The 19636-nt window shown below is 42.4% G+C and overlaps 1 protein-coding gene across 2 annotated transcripts in view; it reads right to left on the reverse strand.

Annotated features, from left to right (window-relative positions):
- NADK1 (NAD kinase 1) overlaps positions 1-16744 on the reverse strand; it is a 30475-nt gene extending 13731 nt beyond the window's left edge. Inside the window, exons 1-4 of one of the 2 annotated variants that reach the window (XM_087377952.1) lie at positions 16331-16744; positions 15566-15746; positions 13990-14127; positions 10771-10964 (exon numbers count right to left, since the gene is read on the reverse strand). In XM_087377952.1, the coding sequence (XP_087234078.1) occupies positions 10771-10964; positions 13990-14127; positions 15566-15746; positions 16331-16369 (552 nt within the window). In that variant the 5' untranslated portion in view covers positions 16370-16744. The remainder of the gene's footprint in view (positions 1-10770; positions 10965-13989; positions 14128-15565; positions 15747-16330) is intronic. The other variant, XM_087377944.1, reaches the window with a different exon arrangement.
- Between the last annotated feature and the right edge of the window lie 2892 nt (positions 16745-19636).

A 19636-nucleotide genomic window follows, 5' to 3' on the forward strand; every position in this document is an offset into this window, starting at 1 on the left:
GAATGATGTTGCATGCGATAAAGCGCTAGCATCATCAATAATGGATGATGGATGGATTTGGTTTTAGATATTTGGTCATATAAGCTTAAATAGCACAGATGTTTCAAAGATCGCAACCTGATTAAAGGTCTTACTGATACGTATGATCTACGAAGGGTGTATGAAGGTAAGGAGCAAGATGAAAAGCTCCCTCAAGGCACTGCAAGAAGAGCAACAGAATTGCTTGAGTTTGTGCATAGCGATGTGGGTGTTAGATTGAACAGAGGAAGCTTATTACTTACTTATATTCAAGTATGACTCACAAAGAAAAACATCTTAGTGAAGAAATATCAAGTGTTTGCCAGGATGAAAGAATGATGGCAGTAGTTGAAAAAAAGACTGGCAAACAAATGAAAACTCTGAAAAATCAGCTAGCAGTGGAGAGTTTTATCACAAAATTTTGAATACTAGTGCAAACAGGGAGCTATCTAAGAATGAAAAACTGCTCGCTAGACATCTCAGCCAAATCGGATTAGTGAGAGCAAGACCCATTCTACACTTAAAGAGGCACAGTTTATGCTTGAAGCAAAGCAGATATTCAAATATATGGTCGGAAGAGGCAGCAACTATGTTGAATAGGTGTTCCACAAAGGCATTAGATGGTCCAAGATGTCATCCTGCTTCAACATGTATCCACTTGCTTGGTACTATTTCTTTTCGTTTTTCAATAGTATGCTTATTAAGAAATGAAATGTTTTCCTACTGTTTAGTTACGGACAATGGGGACTAGGTCTAGCATTTGAGGGTGGACCCCCTTGTTGGGGGTTATGGGCATTAGTGACCCACAAGAGTGATGGCCTCTCTTTCAGAGGAACATCTAGGAACCACACCCCACCTGAGTACCCAAACATGGGACCAATCAAATGCACAGAGTGCATACCGACCTAGGAATCATTCAAGAGAACGTTCCCTGAGCTTTGGGTGTGGGCCTGGCAGCATGCCAAGAGTAATGGAGATACAAGATAAGACGACAAACAAATGAGCTCAGTATGGCTCAGTTATGACTTTAGAGTGCGTCAATAGATAGTCTAAGCTGTTAGGAACCCGTGGGTGCGATCAGAATTAAATTCTGACAACTTTGAAATTTTAGGATTTTTGGGAGTGACGTGGCAGCTGACACGTGGCAGACTGCCACATGGAATCTGAGCTGGCAGGTCAGTCCACTTGTCCCACACATGTGGCAGCATGCATGGCAAGTGGCAGGGCATGCAGGCCAAGTGTTTGGCCCCAAATCTGGTAGATTTGGGGCAGGTTGTGGGCTGTCCTCTTTGGGACTGCAGCCCACCAAAAATCTGGGACAAGTGTCCACCTTCCACTCTAGGGCTAGGGGGGGGCCTGAGCCTATAAAAGAAGGCCTCTCCCCTTCATTCCACACATGAAAATTTCGTCACTTTTCTTCTCCCTCCTTTTGGATGATGCAGCAGAACCTCTCCAGCTCCTTGGGTGCAGCCAGCTTCTCCCCAGGCCATTCTCTCACCTCAGCAGCACTTTCTCTCTCTACAACAGCACATTCTCTCTCTACAGTTCCAGCCCCTCCTCTCCAGAAATCTGCCCCCTCTCAGCTCTTCTGGAACAGCAGCAGCATCCTCTCTCCTTCACCTAGCCTGGAGCAGCCACAGCCCCTTTCTCTCTCCTGCTGCAGTCTTTCTCTCTCTACTGCAGAATTTCTCTCTCTACTGTTCCAGCCCATTTCCCTTGCAGAAATCTGCTTTTCTGTGCACCTTTGGAACAGCAGCAGCTCCTCTCTTACATCTCCTCCCTTGGGATCAGCATTGGCACTCTCTCTCTACAGCTATCACTCCATAAAAGCTTTCTCTCTCTAGCCTACAGGCTGTTTTTCTAAGCTGTTCTCATTCCAGCCCCATTTTCCACACTCTCCTCACCCAAGGTAGCTTCAGAGGCATCAAGGACTTCATCTACAAAAGGGTCAAGTCACGAAGGGAGCCTGTATTGTCAAGTTTATCTCATTTACAGCACTATTTCATGTTGTTTCTACTATCTTTCTAGAAACTAGTGCTTGTCTCTAATGTTGGATGTAAGTGGTGATTGTTGCAGGCTTCTTCCTTGTGGATTGGGCAAGCCAACAGTTGAAACCTGAGCTTGGAGTCTTTTTTTTTGTTGTCTACCTTGTACATATGCTCTTGAGTCTTGTATCTAGGTCCTAGGTTTTCACTGAGTTCATCAGTTTGGAAGGTGCATTGCACCTTGGTCTTGTATCTCCATTTTCAAGAATAAAGTGAGCCTGGATAAGGGGGGGGGGGGCCGTCTTGGCCCCTCAATCATATTGCATTTTCCAATGATGTCACTTTGTGTTTAAGCTGTAAAGTCTGAATTCCAGCTTAATTGCAAACTCTTAAGTTCAAGTATATGTGCCTCTGCAAAATCCGTTGTCTGAATTGATAGAAAGCACCGAGTAGTTTACAATGGTATCAGAGCTTAGGCAGTGGTCCTGTACTCTGTGCTTTCTCTTGTTGAGTCTCTCCTTCATTGAGTTATCTTGTCATCATGGCAGCCAATGGACCTGACCCTTCTCCTAACCTGCATGAGTTGAGTGCTCTCTTGGCAAACATTGCTCAACAGGTTCAAGTGCTGGAAAGCAGCCAAGCAGAAACTCATGACATAGGGCCCCAATCCCAAGGAAGAGGCCGTGCGGACAACACCAACTCCAACAAGGAGGGAAGATCATCCTCTTCTTCCCCTCCTCGAGGTAGACGGCGTCATCGGAGTCCATCTCCTTCGAGACATCCACGGAGACGAAGGTATGCAAAGCATAAGGTACCTCTTGGAGATAAGCTCTTCAAGTTTACCAAGTACAAGGGAGAGGACAAGCCCGAGGTCTTGCTGGCCTGGATCCGAGACCTCGAGTATTTCTTTGAGGGGGACGAGTACGAAGACAAGGCGAAGATCCGGTTTGCTGTCCTGCACATGCAAGACCGTGCTTCACTCTGGTGGGCAGCTATGGTCAACACTGGACAGCAAGCCCACACCTGGAAGCGCTTCAAGAAGAATTTGATGAGGCACTTCCTGCCTAAGGAGTTTAAGAGAGATACAATGGTGCAGTGGGACATCCTCCGCCAACGCCAAGAAGAGAAAGTCAGTGAGTACGTTGATCGCTTTTGGGATACTTTGTTAAAAGTTCAAGCATTCAGTAGGAAGGATAAAAAAGAGCAGCAAAGGAAGTTCTTTGCTGGCCTACGGTATATCGTTCAGCATGATGTGGACATTGCCACTCTACTTCTCTCGAAGACACCATCAACATCGCCTTGAAGGTGGAGAAGAAACAATCTTTCTCCAACAAGCGGAATGTCAGCAACAACAAGCGGAAGTCCCAGGGAACCTCTTCCAAGGAACAAAAGGGTAAGGAGACAGCAAAGGACGCACCAAAAGAGCAAAAGTCAGCCAGCCAGCCTCATTTGAAGAAAGCAGCCCGCACTTTCAGCTCATTGTCTCCACAACAGAAGCAAAAGTATTACTCCGAAGGGCGGTGTTTCAAGTGTGGCGATCGAGGCCACAACTTCTACGAATGCCCTCAAGCTGCCAAAAACAGCAGCAACAAAGAAGCAGCCCTCAAAAAGTCAGTTTTGGTAGTCAAAAAGGTGGAAGCACCTCCAAAAAAGGGAGCTGTAAACGACACCCATAGTTTGTTGAAAACATGGGGTCAGGTAAAGGATCAATCCGCTTTGTTTTTGTTCGATAGTGGAGCTCACAACTTTATTTCTCATGAGATGGCACAGAACCTCGGGATAGCCCCAGAGGATAAAGGAGAAGCCTTGGAAGCAACTGCAGCCTTCAAGAACCAAGAAGAGAAGGTGTACCCCATCATCGGCAAGCTTCGGGTACACATCCAGAGGTACTTGGATCATCTACCCTTCATGGTGGCACCACTTCAAGGATCAGATGTAATTCTCGGCATGCCCTGGCATAAGCAAGTCAACCCTCGAATCGATTATGTGAAGAATATTCTAACCCTCCAACATAAGAGTAGAGATGTGAGCATTACAGCGGGAGTTTCAGGAAACACCATTCCTATGGTAAGTCATGCACGATCTCCCAATTTGCTTAAGAAAGGAGTATGTTCTTTTCTAGTGTTTGTACGCGATGAGCAACCAAGTGAAGAAAAGTCAGATCCTCTCACAAAAGAAAGATTAGATTTCCTTCAGGAATTCTCTAGTTGCTTCTCTCAGGAACTTCCTAGTCACCTCCCTCCTGAGAGACCAGAGGATCACAAAATTGACATAGTTCCAGGGTCTTCACCTCCAAATAGACCCCCATATAGAGTTAGTCAATCTCAACAAGATGAAATCTTCAAGCAAGTCCAAGAACTCTTGGACAAGGGATTGATCCAACCCAGTAGTTCTTCTTTTTGCTCTCCTGTCTTACTAGTCCAAAAGAAGGATAAAACCTTCAGGATGTGCATAGACTATAGAGCCTTAAACAAACAGACGGTTAAGAATCGTTTCCCAATTCCTCGTATAGACGATATCTTTGATCGTTTAGGAGGATTTGAAATTTTCAGCCGTATAGATCTTAAGAGTGGCTACCATCAGGTACGAGTTGTACCTGAGGACATTCATAAAATAGCCTTCCGAACCACATTTGGGCTGTATGAATATATGGTAATGCCATTTGGCCTTACTAATGCCCCAGCCACGTTCAATCGACTGATGGAACGGTTGTTCAGGGACTATAGACAGTTCACTGCCGTCTTCTTTGATGACATCCTCATTTTCAGCAAGAATGAGGAAGAGCATAAGGAACATCTAAAGATTGTATTTCAAATCTTAGCTGAAAATGCTCTTCACATCAATGAGAAGAAAAGTGAGTTCTTTCTTCCTGAGATTCACTATCTTGGTCACATTATCTCACGAGAAGGTGTCCGTATGGACCCAGCCAAGATGCAGACAATTGTAGAGTGGCCTGACTTGAAGAATGCCCATGAGGTAAGGTCTTTTCTAGGCCTATGCTCATATTACCGAAGGTTTATTTGGCATTTTGCTGAACTTGCAGCCCCTCTACATGATCTCACTAAGAAAAATCTGAAGTTCAAATGGACCCAAAAAGAAAAGGACTCTTTTAATGCTCTAAAGCATGCCCTGACTACAGCTCCTGTACTTATCATTCCTGACTTAAGGAAACCATTCCTAGTAGCAGCTGATGCCAGTGGCGATTGCCTTGGGGCTTCTCTTACCCAGGATGGTCATGCTGTGGCCTTTGAAAGCCGACGACTAAGAGATGCTGAACTTCATTATGATATCTATGAAAAAGAACTCTTAGCTGTAATTCATGCTCTCAAACTTTGGAAACATTATCTTTTAGGGATAGATTTTCTTGTAAAAACTGATCATGAAAGTCTTAAATATTTTCTAACTCAACCTCTGATTAGAGAGAGACATATGAAATGGTCTACCTTTCTGCAATCATTTCATTTTCAAATACAATATACTCCTAGAAAAGAGAATGTAGTGGCTGATGCCCTTTCTCGTAGACCACGGCTTCACCATATTTCAATTCCCTATCATGATGAGCTAACAGCCCTCAAAGAATTCTATGAGGGAGTTGCTGATTTTGCTCAGCCATGGGGACATTTAAAAGATGGAGGCACCCATCATACCTACCACATCAGGGATGGCTATTTATTCATGGAGAACAAACTATGTATCACAAAGCAGCTTAGATCTAAAGTGATGGAGGAAAGCCATAACCCACCCTATGCTGGTCATAGGGGTATTGTGGCCACTTTTTCAGCCATGGATAAATTTTTGTACTGGCCTAATATGAAAAAGGACACTGCTGCCTACATTTTAGCTTGTCTCGCATGTCAAAAAGCTAAGTATGAGAGAGGAAAACCCAAGGGTTTACTTCAGCCCCTACCCATTCCTGAGAAACCATGGGAACACATCACCATGGACTTCATTACAGGAATTCCCAGGACCAATCAAAATCATGACATGATTTGGGTGATAGTAGATCGATTCAGCAAGCAAGCCCACTTCATTCCTTGCAGAAAGAATCTCAAGGCACCTGAAGTTGCCCATTTATTTATTAGACACATCTTTAGACACCACGGCATGCCCAAGTCTATAGTATCAGATAGAGACTCAAAGTTCACTAGTAACTTCTAGCAGGCTTTGTTTGAGAACCTTGGAACTCTTTTAAGTTTCTCCTCAGCTTTTCATCCTCAAACGGATGGCCAAACTGAAGTTACGAATAGTACACTCTTGGATTTGCTGAAATTTTATGTGCATGACCAACAAACCTTTTGGGAGAAATTCCTTCCTCTTGTGGAGTTTGCTTATAACAACACAATTCATTCCTCCACTGGAAAAGCTCCTTTCGAAATTGTATATGGTAGATCTTTACCAACTCCACTCATGCAAACAAAAGAGAAAATCTTTGCCGCTGATCAATTCGTGGAGGATTATGACTCTGCTTATGCCACAGTTCGAGCAACCATTCAAAAGGCACAGGAGAAACAAAGAGCAGCTGCAAATAAAAGACGGAGGGCGTTTGCAATGAAAGAAGGCCAATGGGTCTTATTGAAATTTGAGAAAGCCCGGTTAAAAACCAAAGTGGGCAAAAAGCGCATCTACTTCAAGCTATCCTTTCGATATTATGGTCCTTTTCAAGTGTTGCAGGTAATAAATGATGTCTCAGTCCGATTGAGACTTCCAGAGCATTGGAAGATCCACAATGTCTTCCACGTAAGCTTGATGAAACCCTTCATTGGGGAACCACCTCAAGAGCCCACACTAGACGATGCACCTGAAGTAGAGGACACTGAGATCTTGTTGATCCCAGAGCAAATTATTTTGCATAACTTCACTACGGGACGTCGAGGCATGACTCGCAAAATGTACCTTTTGAAGTTCAGAGGGCTCCCATCCACCGATGCCCAATGGGTGGACAGAGCTACATTTCAGGAGTGTCCTGAAATCCTGGATGCTTATGAGGAAGCATTTCAGTTGCGGACAACCGAATGAAAGACAGAGGGAATGTCATCCTGCTTCAACATGTATCCACTTGCTTGGTACTATTTCTTTTCGTTTTTCAATAGTATGCTTATTAAGAAATGAAATGTTTTCCTACTGTTTAGTTACGGACAATGGGGACTAGTTCTAGCATTTGAGGGTGGACCCCCTTGCTTGAGGTTATGGGCATTAGTGACCCACAAGAGTGATGGCCTCTCTTTGAGAGGAACATCTAGGAACCATACCCCACCTGAGTACCCAAACATGGGACCAATCAAATGCACAGATTGCATACCGACTTAGGAATCATTCAAGAGAATGTTCCCTGAGCTTTGGGTGTGGGCCTGGCTCAGTATGGCTCAGTTATGACTTTAGAGTGCGTCAATAGATAGTCTAAGCTGTTAGGAACCCGTGGGTGCGATCAGAATTAAATTCTGACAACTTTGAAATTTTAGGATTTTTGGGAGTGACGTGGCAGCTGACACGTGGCAGACTGCCACATGGAATCTGAGCTGGCAGGTCAGTCCACCTGTCCCACACATGTGGCAGCATGCATGGCAAGTGGCAGGGCATGCAGGCCAAGTGTTTGGTCCCAAATCTGGTAGATTTGGGGCAGGTTGTAGGCTGTCCTCTTTGGGACTGCAGCCCACCAAAAATCTGGGACAAGTGTCCACCTTCCACTCTAGGCCTAGGGGGGGGGCTGAGCCTATAAAAGAAGGCCTCTCCCCTTCATTCCACACATGAAAATTTCGTCACTTTTCTTCTCCCTCCTTTTGGATGATGCAGCAGAACCTCTCCAGCTCCTTGGGTGCAGCCAGCTTCTCCCCAGGCCATTCTCTCACCTCAGCAGCACTTTCTCTCTCTACAACAGCACATTCTCTCTCTACAGTTCCAGCCCCTCCTCTCCAGAAATCTGCCCCCTCTCAGCTCTTCTGGAACAGCAGCAGCATCCTCTCTCCTTCACCTAGCCTGGAGCAGCCACAGCCCCTTTCTCTCTCCTGCTGCAGTCTTTCTCTCTCTACTGCAGAATTTCTCTCTCTACTGTTCCAGCCCATTTCCCTTGCAGAAATCTGCTTTTCTGTGCACCTCTGGAACAGCAGCAGCTCCTCTCTTACATCTCCTCCCTTGGGATCAGCATTGGCACTCTCTCTCTACAGCTATCACTCCATAAAAGCTTTCTCTCTCTAGCCTACAGGCTGTTTTTCTAAGCTGTTCTCATTCCAGCCCCATTTTCCACACTCTCCTCACCCAAGGTAGCTTCAGAGGCATCAAGGACTTCATCTACAAAAGGGTCAAGTCACGAAGGGAGCCTGTATTGTCAAGTTTATCTCATTTACAGCACTATTTCATGTTGTTTCTACTATCTTTCTAGAAACTAGTGCTTGTCTCTAATGTTGGATGTAAGTGGTGATTGTTGCAGGCTTCTTCCTTGTGGATTGGGCAAGCCAACAGTTGACTGAGCTTGGAGTCTTTTTTTTTGTTGTCTACCTTGTACATATGCTCTTGAGTCTTGTATCTAGGTCCTAGGTTTTCACTGAGTTCATCAGTTTGGAAGGTGCATTGCACCTTGGTCTTGTATCTCCATTTTCAAGAATAAAGTGAGCCTGGATAAGGGGGGGGGGGGCCGTCTTGGCCCCTCAATCATATTGCATTTTCCATTTTGTGTTTAAGCTGTAAAGTCTTAATTCCAGCTTAATTGCAAACTCTTAAGTTCAAGTATATGTGCCTCTGCAAAATCCGTTGTCTAAATTGATAGAAAGCACCGAGTAGTTTACACAAGACCTGAAGAAGCAACCTATTGTTTCGCGCCTAACAAATTTTTATCACAATGCATATGCTCATATTCCTAATGAGAAGGGAAAGAAATGGAATGCGAAGTCAAAAAGTGTCTGCTTACTATATATACCTGGATAAATCCTGTTTATTGGCGATGACGAACATGAACCTAATTGAATGCCTCACACTAAGAATAATCATCATGACATTGAGCCTAAAGGGGAGAAGAGGGACAAAGAGAAATTACTAAAAACTCTAAACATTTGATACACAAACCTAAAGAGACCTACATGACTTTTGAAAACATTGAAAGACCTTAATGCAAATCTACTGCCACAAGACCAAGAAAATCACAAGAAAACCTTGCTTTCATGTATGCAGAGGGACTCGAGAGTACTTCATATCAAGAAGAAGAATCCAAGGGATGTGGTAAAATTACCACAAGGGGAAAAAAAATCCTTAACTGGTAGATAAAGCTAGGTTGGTTGTGAGAGGGTATTAAAAACAAGGTGGTGTTGAATATGAAGAGACATTTGTTTATGTTGTCAAATGGATGACCATAAGAACATAGTTGCATCGGCTGCCATTATGGATGAAACTACATCAAATGTATGTCAAACTGGCTTTCCAAATGGTGTACTACCAAAGAAAGTCAACCAGAAGGTTTTAAGTAGAAAGGAAAAGAGCATCTTGTGTGCAAACTAAAAAGGCACTCTATGGTCAGACAGCGAAAAGTTCTTGTCAAAAGTGATGTGGAATTAAACTTATATCTAATTAAACATCAAAAAAGACTTGTGTGTGTTATCCTATATTCAATGCCTTCATAATAATAAACCCTGAACAAACGTTGGTGGATGACATCAAGTATGATTCAACACAGTCGTTTGGTATGTCAGGTCTAACATGCAGGGCTGATGCATTGTTGCTTGGACATAGAGCTGTGGCAAAGACCTAAGAGCATTTTTTAATCTTAGAGTAGACATGCAATAGAGCTTCTGAAAGTTGCAAAACAGCAAACCCACGGAGCTCCTAAGGAAAACAGCTCAGGATTAAGCAAGTTTGACATTTCCATGGATGCATGACTATGTAGGCACTAGTAGAAACTCTGATATACTTAACACATAGACATCTTGATATTGCATATGTAGTTGGAATAATCAGTGAGTTTATGCAGAAACGAAGGGAATCTCTCTTTCAGCTGCTAAGAGAACTTGTGGTACATCAAAGCTACAATTCCATAAGGAGTGGAAACCACGGATGGTGGCACCTTATTACAAACATATTTTGATGCAGATCGGTGCTGGTAACATGGATGACCAAAATCAGGAACGAATTATTGTTTTTATTTCAAGCGCAGCAGTCATTGCTTGGTGCCGTAAAAAACAACCTACTGTAGCTTTGTCATCCATGGAACTGCACTTTGCTATATGGCGGAAAGCAGTTTATCTAGTTACAATGGATGTCAGAAAATCTATGTCTATCTCAATGAGCACCTCCAATCTAACGAGAGTCGTATTAAACACAGATATCGTCCCAAAGCTCTAGGCAGGGATAAATTTCAATACTTCAGATCTACACTAGGGCTGGTTCCATTCCAATTAACATTGAGATGGAGTGTTAGAAATGCAATCATTTATTGGTTATGGATCCTAAGGACTTTGTATATAAAGTCCACACAGTGTGGATAAAATAATGTCAACTGTATAAAACGAAGCACTCACTGTGCCTCTCCATCTTACACTCTTCCTCATGCATTCACACGCTCTTGTTGATCCATTTCTGCTTGTTCAACATAACATATGAAACAGTGATCTCTCTTCAAGAGATTAGATCTCCAAGAAGTAAAGATAACTTCCAACAATCACAGGCTGACTTGACTCAGATAACATAAGAATAGCAATCCTTTCTACATAAGAAGATAGATCACAAAACATCATGAATGGACTACAAGGAAAGAGAGCTGCTTGTGAAATCAAAAAATCGCGACCTTACTGCAAGATGGCTTTAACTCTTCCATTGAATTTGAATCCAAGAAAACCCCATGTCTTCCTAGCACCTCCTGGCTGCACAGGCCATCTTTTCCACAACAGTTCCCATTCTCTTCATGCAGTGAATGTTTCTGGCTGGCCTTATCCATACGATCCCTCTTAATCACTGTCGATTCTTCAGACTTTACTGCCACTGCCAATTCATACAAGCCTGCTATATTAAATAAATTTAAAGGTTCCTCTCCACTTCCCGCCCCAAAACAAGGCAAATTTAAGAAAACGGAAAGAAACTAGGACACAAATGGATCCCAAGGCACCATCATACACATTAGAAAAGCAAGTAAAAACAAATTGAAAAGTTCTCATGATGATATCACTGTTGAATACTTCCTCCTCCAATGGAACTGCATTGATACCTGGAATTTTGCTTGGTTGCCCATGAGCATGTGCATCCTCTTGGGTTTCCTGCAAACTTAACTAAACTTTTCCTTTCATTTTTTAAGTGGAAACTACAGAGTACAAACCATTAAGTGCATAAATACTCCTTGTGATTCTCTCCACATATTTATTCGTAAACAGATTGATAAACAAACTTTCTGTCATAGAGAATGGCAGGTGTCCCTCCCCCTCCAGTGCAAGGTCAAACAGCAAGTTCAAAATAGGCATGCGAAAAGCCATTGCATTTCTTCAAAATAACCTGACAATCTTTTATCTGAGTATAACACTCAAACAGAAACTGAAACTACAGGACCTCCCTGAATCAGAGTCTCCTGCTTCCTACAGGGACGCCTTCCTTCAGTATGTTGGAGCAGACCACAGGCTAAATAGGCTGACTCTGTTCTGCTCCTGTGTACCTTCTACGAAGGGCTTCTGTGGGATTACAACTAAGCCAACTAAGGCTAGTCTGTTAGACTCCACCAAAATCCAGGCCCAACAACCTGTATATACCTGACCTATTCCCAGGACATGCCAGGCCTATAACTAGACCTGCTCCTGTACTACAAATCTGCTGCTGGAGTACTGCTGACCTGCACAATGGCAGATAATCCAGGTAAGTCTCTACCATAACCAGGTCAACTGAACCCCCCTTCTCATATTGGAGCTCACATAAGGATCAGTAACCTTTTCTAACACATCCTCCATCAATGTACTTGTGCATGGCTTGCAGATCCTCTCTTCTTAGCTGATACTCCTCAACCAACCAATCCACTTCTAGATCATGAAAACTTACCAGGTCCCTAGCATATCATCTGCTTTTTGTGCCTCAAGATTCCATTTTGGTTAGTTTTGTTCTCCATAAACAATCATGGGGTTAAAATCCTTTCTATAGGCCTTTTTCTCTTTCAGTTCAGCTCATATTTTATCCATCCTGTTCTATTGCATCCACTCCTTTGTTGCTAGTAATACTTTCAGTATGTCTTGTACATGCACTCCCCATTTCTCCACCCATTTGGATCCCTCCTTGTACCACCCTTTCCCGACGCTGCTTCAAGAGCCTTTCGTGGCAGCCTACAAGTGCTGCTCCTTCTAGAGGGAGCATTCCTATTTCCTGCCAAAAAGGTCAGGTGAAGAGTGTGTGCTTTGGTTCCCAGTTCCTCAACTATGAACCTCTTTGGAAGGATTGGATTCACTTCCATGCTTCTAATGCTAGACAAGGCCCCCATACTTGGCAGCTGCACAAAACATATAAGAACTTCTCATTCTCCATTGCATATTCAGGCATTTGTTTTGCATATTCAGAGTTCCTTTGCACTATCTCCGTACACAAACATTCCATTTGTAGTTGTCAATGAGTTCCATATGATATATATCTTCTCTAGACAAAATTGAAAGTGAGTAAAAAAAGTATTCAAGGTCTCGAGTCAAAAAGTAGACCAAGTGACAACTATTAGCATTCATTGCCATGAGCAAAAAAGAATACTAAAAGAAGATAAGATCTAATCCATAGCACATTATCATACCTAGGGCTGCTCAAAAACAAAAATAACTTCCAAAAGATTTTACTTTTCTTTTAATTTTTTTAAGAGAGAGGTTTCTAAAAGTGTCTAAATCACACTCTCATTCTCCTCCATTAAACTTGCGTATCTGGTGCACTGATTTAAATAAGTAATGGGATGGTTTACTACACTTTTCCGTTGTGTAATTTTTACATGTATTTTATCCATTTTCGGAAAATAGTTGCTCCATTTGTAGGGGAACAGTCGGCCAGCTGCCTGGAGGGACCAAATCTACACGCCAACTGTGGATAGAAGAGATGATCTCAGTGACATGTTGAAGATCATAACCTTGGTTTTTTTCCCAAGACTAACCTTTAGATCATGTGTCTCACAAAAAGTCTGAACTGGGTCCAAACATCACTAGAGACCCTCAGCGAAGAAGGAGAGTAAGGCCACATCATATGCCTATAGGAGAATCAAGACGAGGGATCTAAATAAGGGTGAGCCTGCCCGCCTAGTGCCACGATGATTGACTCAAGATCATCAATGTACAGACCAAACAAGATCGATGATAAAGAGCACCCCTGTTTGACCTCTATCATGCTTATGATCTCCTCTGTCCATCCAGTTGCCATCCGGATTCTACCTGATTTACCCCCTTATGGGAGGGCTGGTTGTAGCCAGCGTAAATGCCCAAAAAATACCATCGCAGCTGCTTAACCCATTTCCCAGCTTTAAGATATGCATAACAGTCTCCCATCTCAAGCGAAACCTACAACAATCCCTGTTCCAAGTTGACGTCTTCTCATCTCAACAAGCTTCAATCAAATCAAATATAAAGTCCGACATTAAACAAATCATAGCATTGGTAAAGTCTCTTCTTGGCAAATTTTATTAATTTGATTATATGCCGTGTGCCGTATAGGTTGGAAGGCACAAATGTTACAACTAAAGCAGAACTGTACATGATAACTCCAGTACTTAGCCAAAACATCATCAGACCACGTGCTTGGCCATTGATTTTGATGTGAGACCCATAGAATAGACTCAGAACAAAAACAAAAATGAAACCTGCATCTTATTTCACTGCAACCCATCCCCAAGAGTGACCACCATCTTGGAAAAGGTACATAGCAATCTAATTTATGTTTAATCAAAGCATAAAGGACATTTCAACCATGAAAAAACTTTTTCAGCAAAGAGAATACTTGTTTGAACTAGAAAGCCAGATCCAGCCCGACTTGGGTTATTACAACAAATTCTGTCTCATGAAGACAATACCTTCCGGAGCATTGTGGAGCACTCTATTTTGCTGCATATTACGTAAGCATTCAAGCTCATACTTTCGTTTCCACTCGGCCGCCTCTTCCAATGCACGAGCTTTGCCTTCAGCAACAAGCCTTAATGCCTTTGCAACAGCTGTCAGAAAAACCATGCACAACCAAATAAGTGTCACTGGTGCTTTAACAGTTGAGAATTAAAAAAGACTTTGATGGTGGAAAGCAGCATATACAAAGCACATTCACAAACACCCACCATTCTACTCAGGAATAGATTCAAAACAAGGCGATTGATCTATATCTGTGGATCAAAAGATCAAACTACCCATATCTTCAAAGTGATAATAAGCAGAGACAAGTTTCTCTACTTTAGATCTATGCTAGGGCAGGTTCCACATCGGCTACAGCATAAAGAGGGAGTGTTAGAAATCAATACATGTTGGTATGTTGTATGCATACATATAGCATTTGCTTAGTGTGTGCATATGGATTGATACAAATTAGTGGCTAATGCTAGATCAATCATGGCAGCCCTAATAGGGGTTGTATATTCAATACCTATTCTTTTTGTCAATAATGTAGAAGAGAGAATTGTACACACACGTTTGTGTGGTCTCTCTCTCAGTCACTCTTTGCTCCTCTCATCTTTGCTTTTTATGTTTTCTCAATTTGTGTTCCATTCAATTCCGCATTGCATTTTGACACCCAAGATGCCTTACGCTCCAAAGATATATTATATAGATTTTCTATCTAAACTTAGATACAGAGCTATGGGACGCTAGACATTAGTCTAGGTCCTCCTGACCAAAGTAAGCAAGTGTTGACACAACTAACAATAGAGAAATCATTGAGAGCATTATTCCAACACATACAACGTGTAAATGGACTAGGTGAGCTAATACCGTAGTATCAAATCTCAAGGGTTTCACCCACATATGGAAGAGGTCTTCCTTGGCACATAACAACAGAATTTTTAAAATTTTGAGAAAACCTTATTGTGGCGTAGCTAGATTAGTCGGATGACAATCTCTACATGTGCATAGTCCAAAACAAAATAATATGCAGTTTTTCTACGAGCCCTTTTTTTTGTGTCACTCCGGATAGAGAAGGGCACGTGATTGACACAACGTATAACCACATTTTTTTATACAAAAAGATCTTGTCTAGGACAATCTGTGAAGGAAAGCTGTGACACAGCAAAAAGCTATGAATCAAATACCAATAAAAGCTTGGGTAATCAAATGCAGTCCCAATGATTCCATCGTGAAACCACCATTGATAAAACACACATTATCAACATTTTGGCAAGCCCACTGTGAAAAAATCGAGTTTAGTACCATGAGCTGCAGCTTTGAAGAAAGATCTTGCAAGTGCACTAATAAGGCAAAAAAGCAACACTTGCAAAAAGCTACCTCCCGATGCTTCCAAAAATGGTAAGAATGCATGAAACATGGCAAGAATAATTTTTTAAATGGAAAAAGAAGTAACTGCGGTTCATGTTCCAAAACTGTATATCGAGTAATGACTTTATACTTGAACTTGGAATTGAAATTTAACAAGGTTCTCACAAAACTTACTTCTTAATGCTTCTGAGAATTCAACTAAATGATCATCCGTTGATCCAGGTGCAGATTCCTGAAGATACTCTTGTAAAGCCCTTTCAGATTGAATAGATGCTCGTACGTCTTGTCTAGCTGTCCTGTCGATTCTTTCAGAAACAGACGAGTGACCAGGAACGTCTTCCCTTCCTCCGGATGACTAATCAAACGAAAAGCACGTGGAATCAAAATAATATTCCCGAAAGCACTGCTCCAAAAGGGAATTGAATAGTACAACAGCCTAAATCACTCCTTTGCGCACTGAAAAATCCGTGGTAACATCCACTGGTCGGTCTTCCATGACAAAAACAAGATACCACTATGCCCGCGGCAGGTAGGTCTGAGAGAGGAAACAACAACCTTAAAACTCTAGCTGGCAAATAAGCATGCTGACCTATGAACTACGGCCTTTCCAAACAATTTCGCACCAGAATTACTACGTGAGAATGCCATGTCCTGCACAAAGGTAAGGCCAAGCAAAAGACGCTCGTCTGCTGATACGAAAGAAATTAAAGTAATGGTAACAATTGCAGATAAATTCTATACACCCTGAATCAAGGCGTGGATAGGCATCTGTAGTTTCACTAGCAATCCCCTTGTAATACCTACTGAAACTTTATTTTCATGGAATCCTGTGCTAACCATGGAAACACTCCACGTAATGACCTCATCAAATACAGGTTATACAGGTCAAAAGGCCCAATTTTCAATGGCGAATACATCTGAGGATGAAAAGATGTAAACCTGCGCACTCAACAGTTGAGACGGCGTCGCGGAGTTCATTTCGAACGAGCTGCCGCGAGCTACTGCCTTGAATCAGCAGTAACCGGGCGACCACAGAGCTACGAAGGTGTACGACGACACACCCACTTCATGTGCTCCGTAGATCACGCCGTTCCCCGTCTTGGAATGAAATGTTGCAAATTCGTTGCCACTGCAGGTGCTTAAACAGTTGTTTGTGGAACGATTCCCCCTTGGGACACTAGCAATGGCACATTCTATCACAATCGTGCACTCTGCAATCTTGGAAGTCACGATCTGAAGAGAATCGAGATTGAGCTGTGTCCAACCATACGATGCGGCGAGTCAATGTCCGGACGGAGCAATGATTTGAGGAGGGCGGGGCCGTTTGGTGAAATTGTTATACACAGCAATTGTGCGCTTCCACCTCCTACGACCGAGAAATGGTAAAAAGTGAATGGGGCGCCTGCCACGTCATCCCTCGCATGGGTTGGCTGGCAATCAACCACGTGAATTATATAAATCATTCAAGAGGCCTGCCCTCATGCCTCATCCAAAGGAGTTGGACTCACACAAGTTTTGAACCCCTAAGAGATATTCCCATGCTCGAGCAAAGAAATAGGCTAAATGTTATGATGAGAGTAGTTCTAGAAACTACTCAAATGTATTAACTTTCCTCATTTGTAGGAGCGTTGCAAGAAGACGAAGGTAGGAGAGTGGTTTAAATCTCCCCGAAATCCACTCCCTACTACTTTCACGCATAACGTTGCCATTTTTCCCGATGTTAACGGGTGCTCCTTCCCAACCGATGACTAAGGCAAAAATTTCTCGATTAGTCTATTTTTTGTCTATCCGCAAAGCTAGGGCATACAATTCCCTTGCATGGGAATGCCCTCCAAAAAAGAGAGTGACCAACTTAAACTACTATAGACGGAGTAAGCCGTCAAGGCCTAAGATGACATACAAGTAAAAACTCAAGAAGGCGGAACATGATTACATCCAATACCTTGAGGGCCTCTCGAACGACATAGTCGAGTAGACCAAAGTTTTGGAGTTGAGGCACAAAGGGGAGATCGATCGGAATCGAACCACACATGCTCTGGGAGCAATTCGACTCTCAACTCTTATTCGCTCAATTCGCAGTAGATTTGCGCCAAGCATCGAACAATACACCAGCAAAGATAAAGCATGAAATTGAATGAAGCGCTAGAGAATCATGTGAAGAGTAGCCTTGCAATCCAAAAGAGCAATCTTGCAATCCAAAAGTAGTATGGTTGTAGAAGACGCGGAGAGTGCGCAATAAAATTCTCTACACAAACAGAGAATAATGAGCTAATGGCCACCAATCAAAAAATATGAATTCTTTTCCAAATTTGATGTTGCATGCAAGATTCTTGCTCCCTCCACTAAAAAGGGCATAGTGACATGGTGCTCCAATCAACGCCTACCAAAAAAAAAGTGAATATAACAAATAAGAAAATATGTGATTTTTCTCTTTGGAGGCCAAATGATTACTAAGGCCTACCCATTGGGGGCAGGCCAAAAACCACCAGTTGTTAGCAATGCCTTCCAGGAAGCCCTATACTAACACTTTTGTAAAACAAAGTGTCCCAGGTGGCCCCTTTCTATTTTGATTAAATCTCTCTCTCTCTCTCTCTCTCTCTCTCTCTCTCTCTCTCACACACACACACACACACAGAGTTTGCGAATGGCTTTGCAATTGCAAGAGGTTGCATTATAGCATTCAAACTTTGCAATGGTTCTACTCACAAACTTCTAGCATAGGTGTTGCAAATTAATCATCCATTCATCTTGACAATTGTTTGCATCTCGCACAACCTAAAGCAATGCTCATGAGTACTTGTACAGGGAGACGTCCCAGGCTATGCACAATTAGGTAGGGAGGGAGGTTCTATGTGTGAGTACATGGACTATGAGGCAGTTAGGTGTGGAGGGGAGGGTGCTGATATGGGGGGTGTTTTTTTTATGAGCTTTTTTTTTGTTTTTCTTGTTTGAAGGAGAGATGTTTGATGCTTATTGGGGAGATGCTTGGGGGCATACAAGCATGCTCAATGGTAGATGGCTTTGATCTCTGCTTCTTAGTCCATAGAGCTCCAATTCACAAAGTCCATGAAGCAAAAAGTGGTTGCGCTCCTTTTGGAAATGACTTGCAGTCGACGAAGAGGATGGAGTGGAGAGGCTAGGTTTCATTGTATTAACCAAAAGCAACAAGGTGAAAAACTTCACTAGGCCTGGCAAAATTCAATATGAACAATTTTTGTTGCCCAAAAGAACACACAATGGAGAGAAGATAAGACATTTGGATGAATGAAGCAAAATATTAAATGATATTCGTAGCCAAGGACTGATGCCTATATTAAAATCAAAATCAAGCATCAAAGACCAAAATAACAAAATCAAGCATAGACAACCAATCGGAGAAGAAAGAGCACTTGCATAAGGCAGCAATAATTCAAAAGTTGTTAATGTCCTATCTTCCTATGTTCTACGTCGTCATCAACTAAACCACACATGCACTTTCAAAGGAACTACTCAGTTTTGCCACATATAGTTTTGCAAAGATTTCCCAAAGTTTGACAATTCCATGCTTGTCAACATCCAAATTCAAGTAGATGCTCCGAAACAATGCTGCATACACCAGCATGTGAACAGCCACCAAAAGAATCATGCCAAGCATAATACAGAGGCATCAAGTCAAGCATCAAAGTCAGAGTAAGCAGTCATGATGCATAGAAGATGCACAAAGACTAAGTGGATTGCATACCAACTCCAATGCAGCAGTATCAAAAGATTGCTGCTGTACTCTACATCATGATCGACACTATCATCCACACATGTGTACAACAACTCTTAAACTTTACTACACATAGTTTTACAAAATGAGAGTTGTGGAAGCTTAATACTTTCCTAGTTTTGGATGTCCAAAGTGAAGCAAAGCCTTTGAAGCTGTTAACCCTATGGCAACAAGGGCAAAAAGTGCAGTCTAGAGCAACGAAGATGAGATTATTGTGTGTGTAGAGTAGCGGTAAAGCTCCACTTGTAATATCTCGAACTTGAAAGTTGGTATGATAAATCTAAAAAGGATGAGGATAGCCAAATTTTTGTCCAAAAAAGATCCAATCATACTTGCAAAATGAGGATCTAGAGAGAGAAAATACTAAAACTAGAGAGATGAAGACTAAAGGCATACACTTTTTGAGGACCCCCCAAAAAGTGTAGGGACCCAAGAGGTTTCCCCACTTTATAGGGGAACCTCTTAAGTCCCTCCACAAAGTTCGTTGTTAACCC

The sequence above is a fragment of the Dipteris shenzhenensis genome, chromosome 1, assembly GCF_047967505.1.
Source record: "Dipteris shenzhenensis isolate YYH24624 ecotype China chromosome 1, Dip_SZ_1.0, whole genome shotgun sequence".
Classification (NCBI taxonomy): Eukaryota; Viridiplantae; Streptophyta; class Polypodiopsida; order Gleicheniales; family Dipteridaceae; genus Dipteris; species Dipteris shenzhenensis.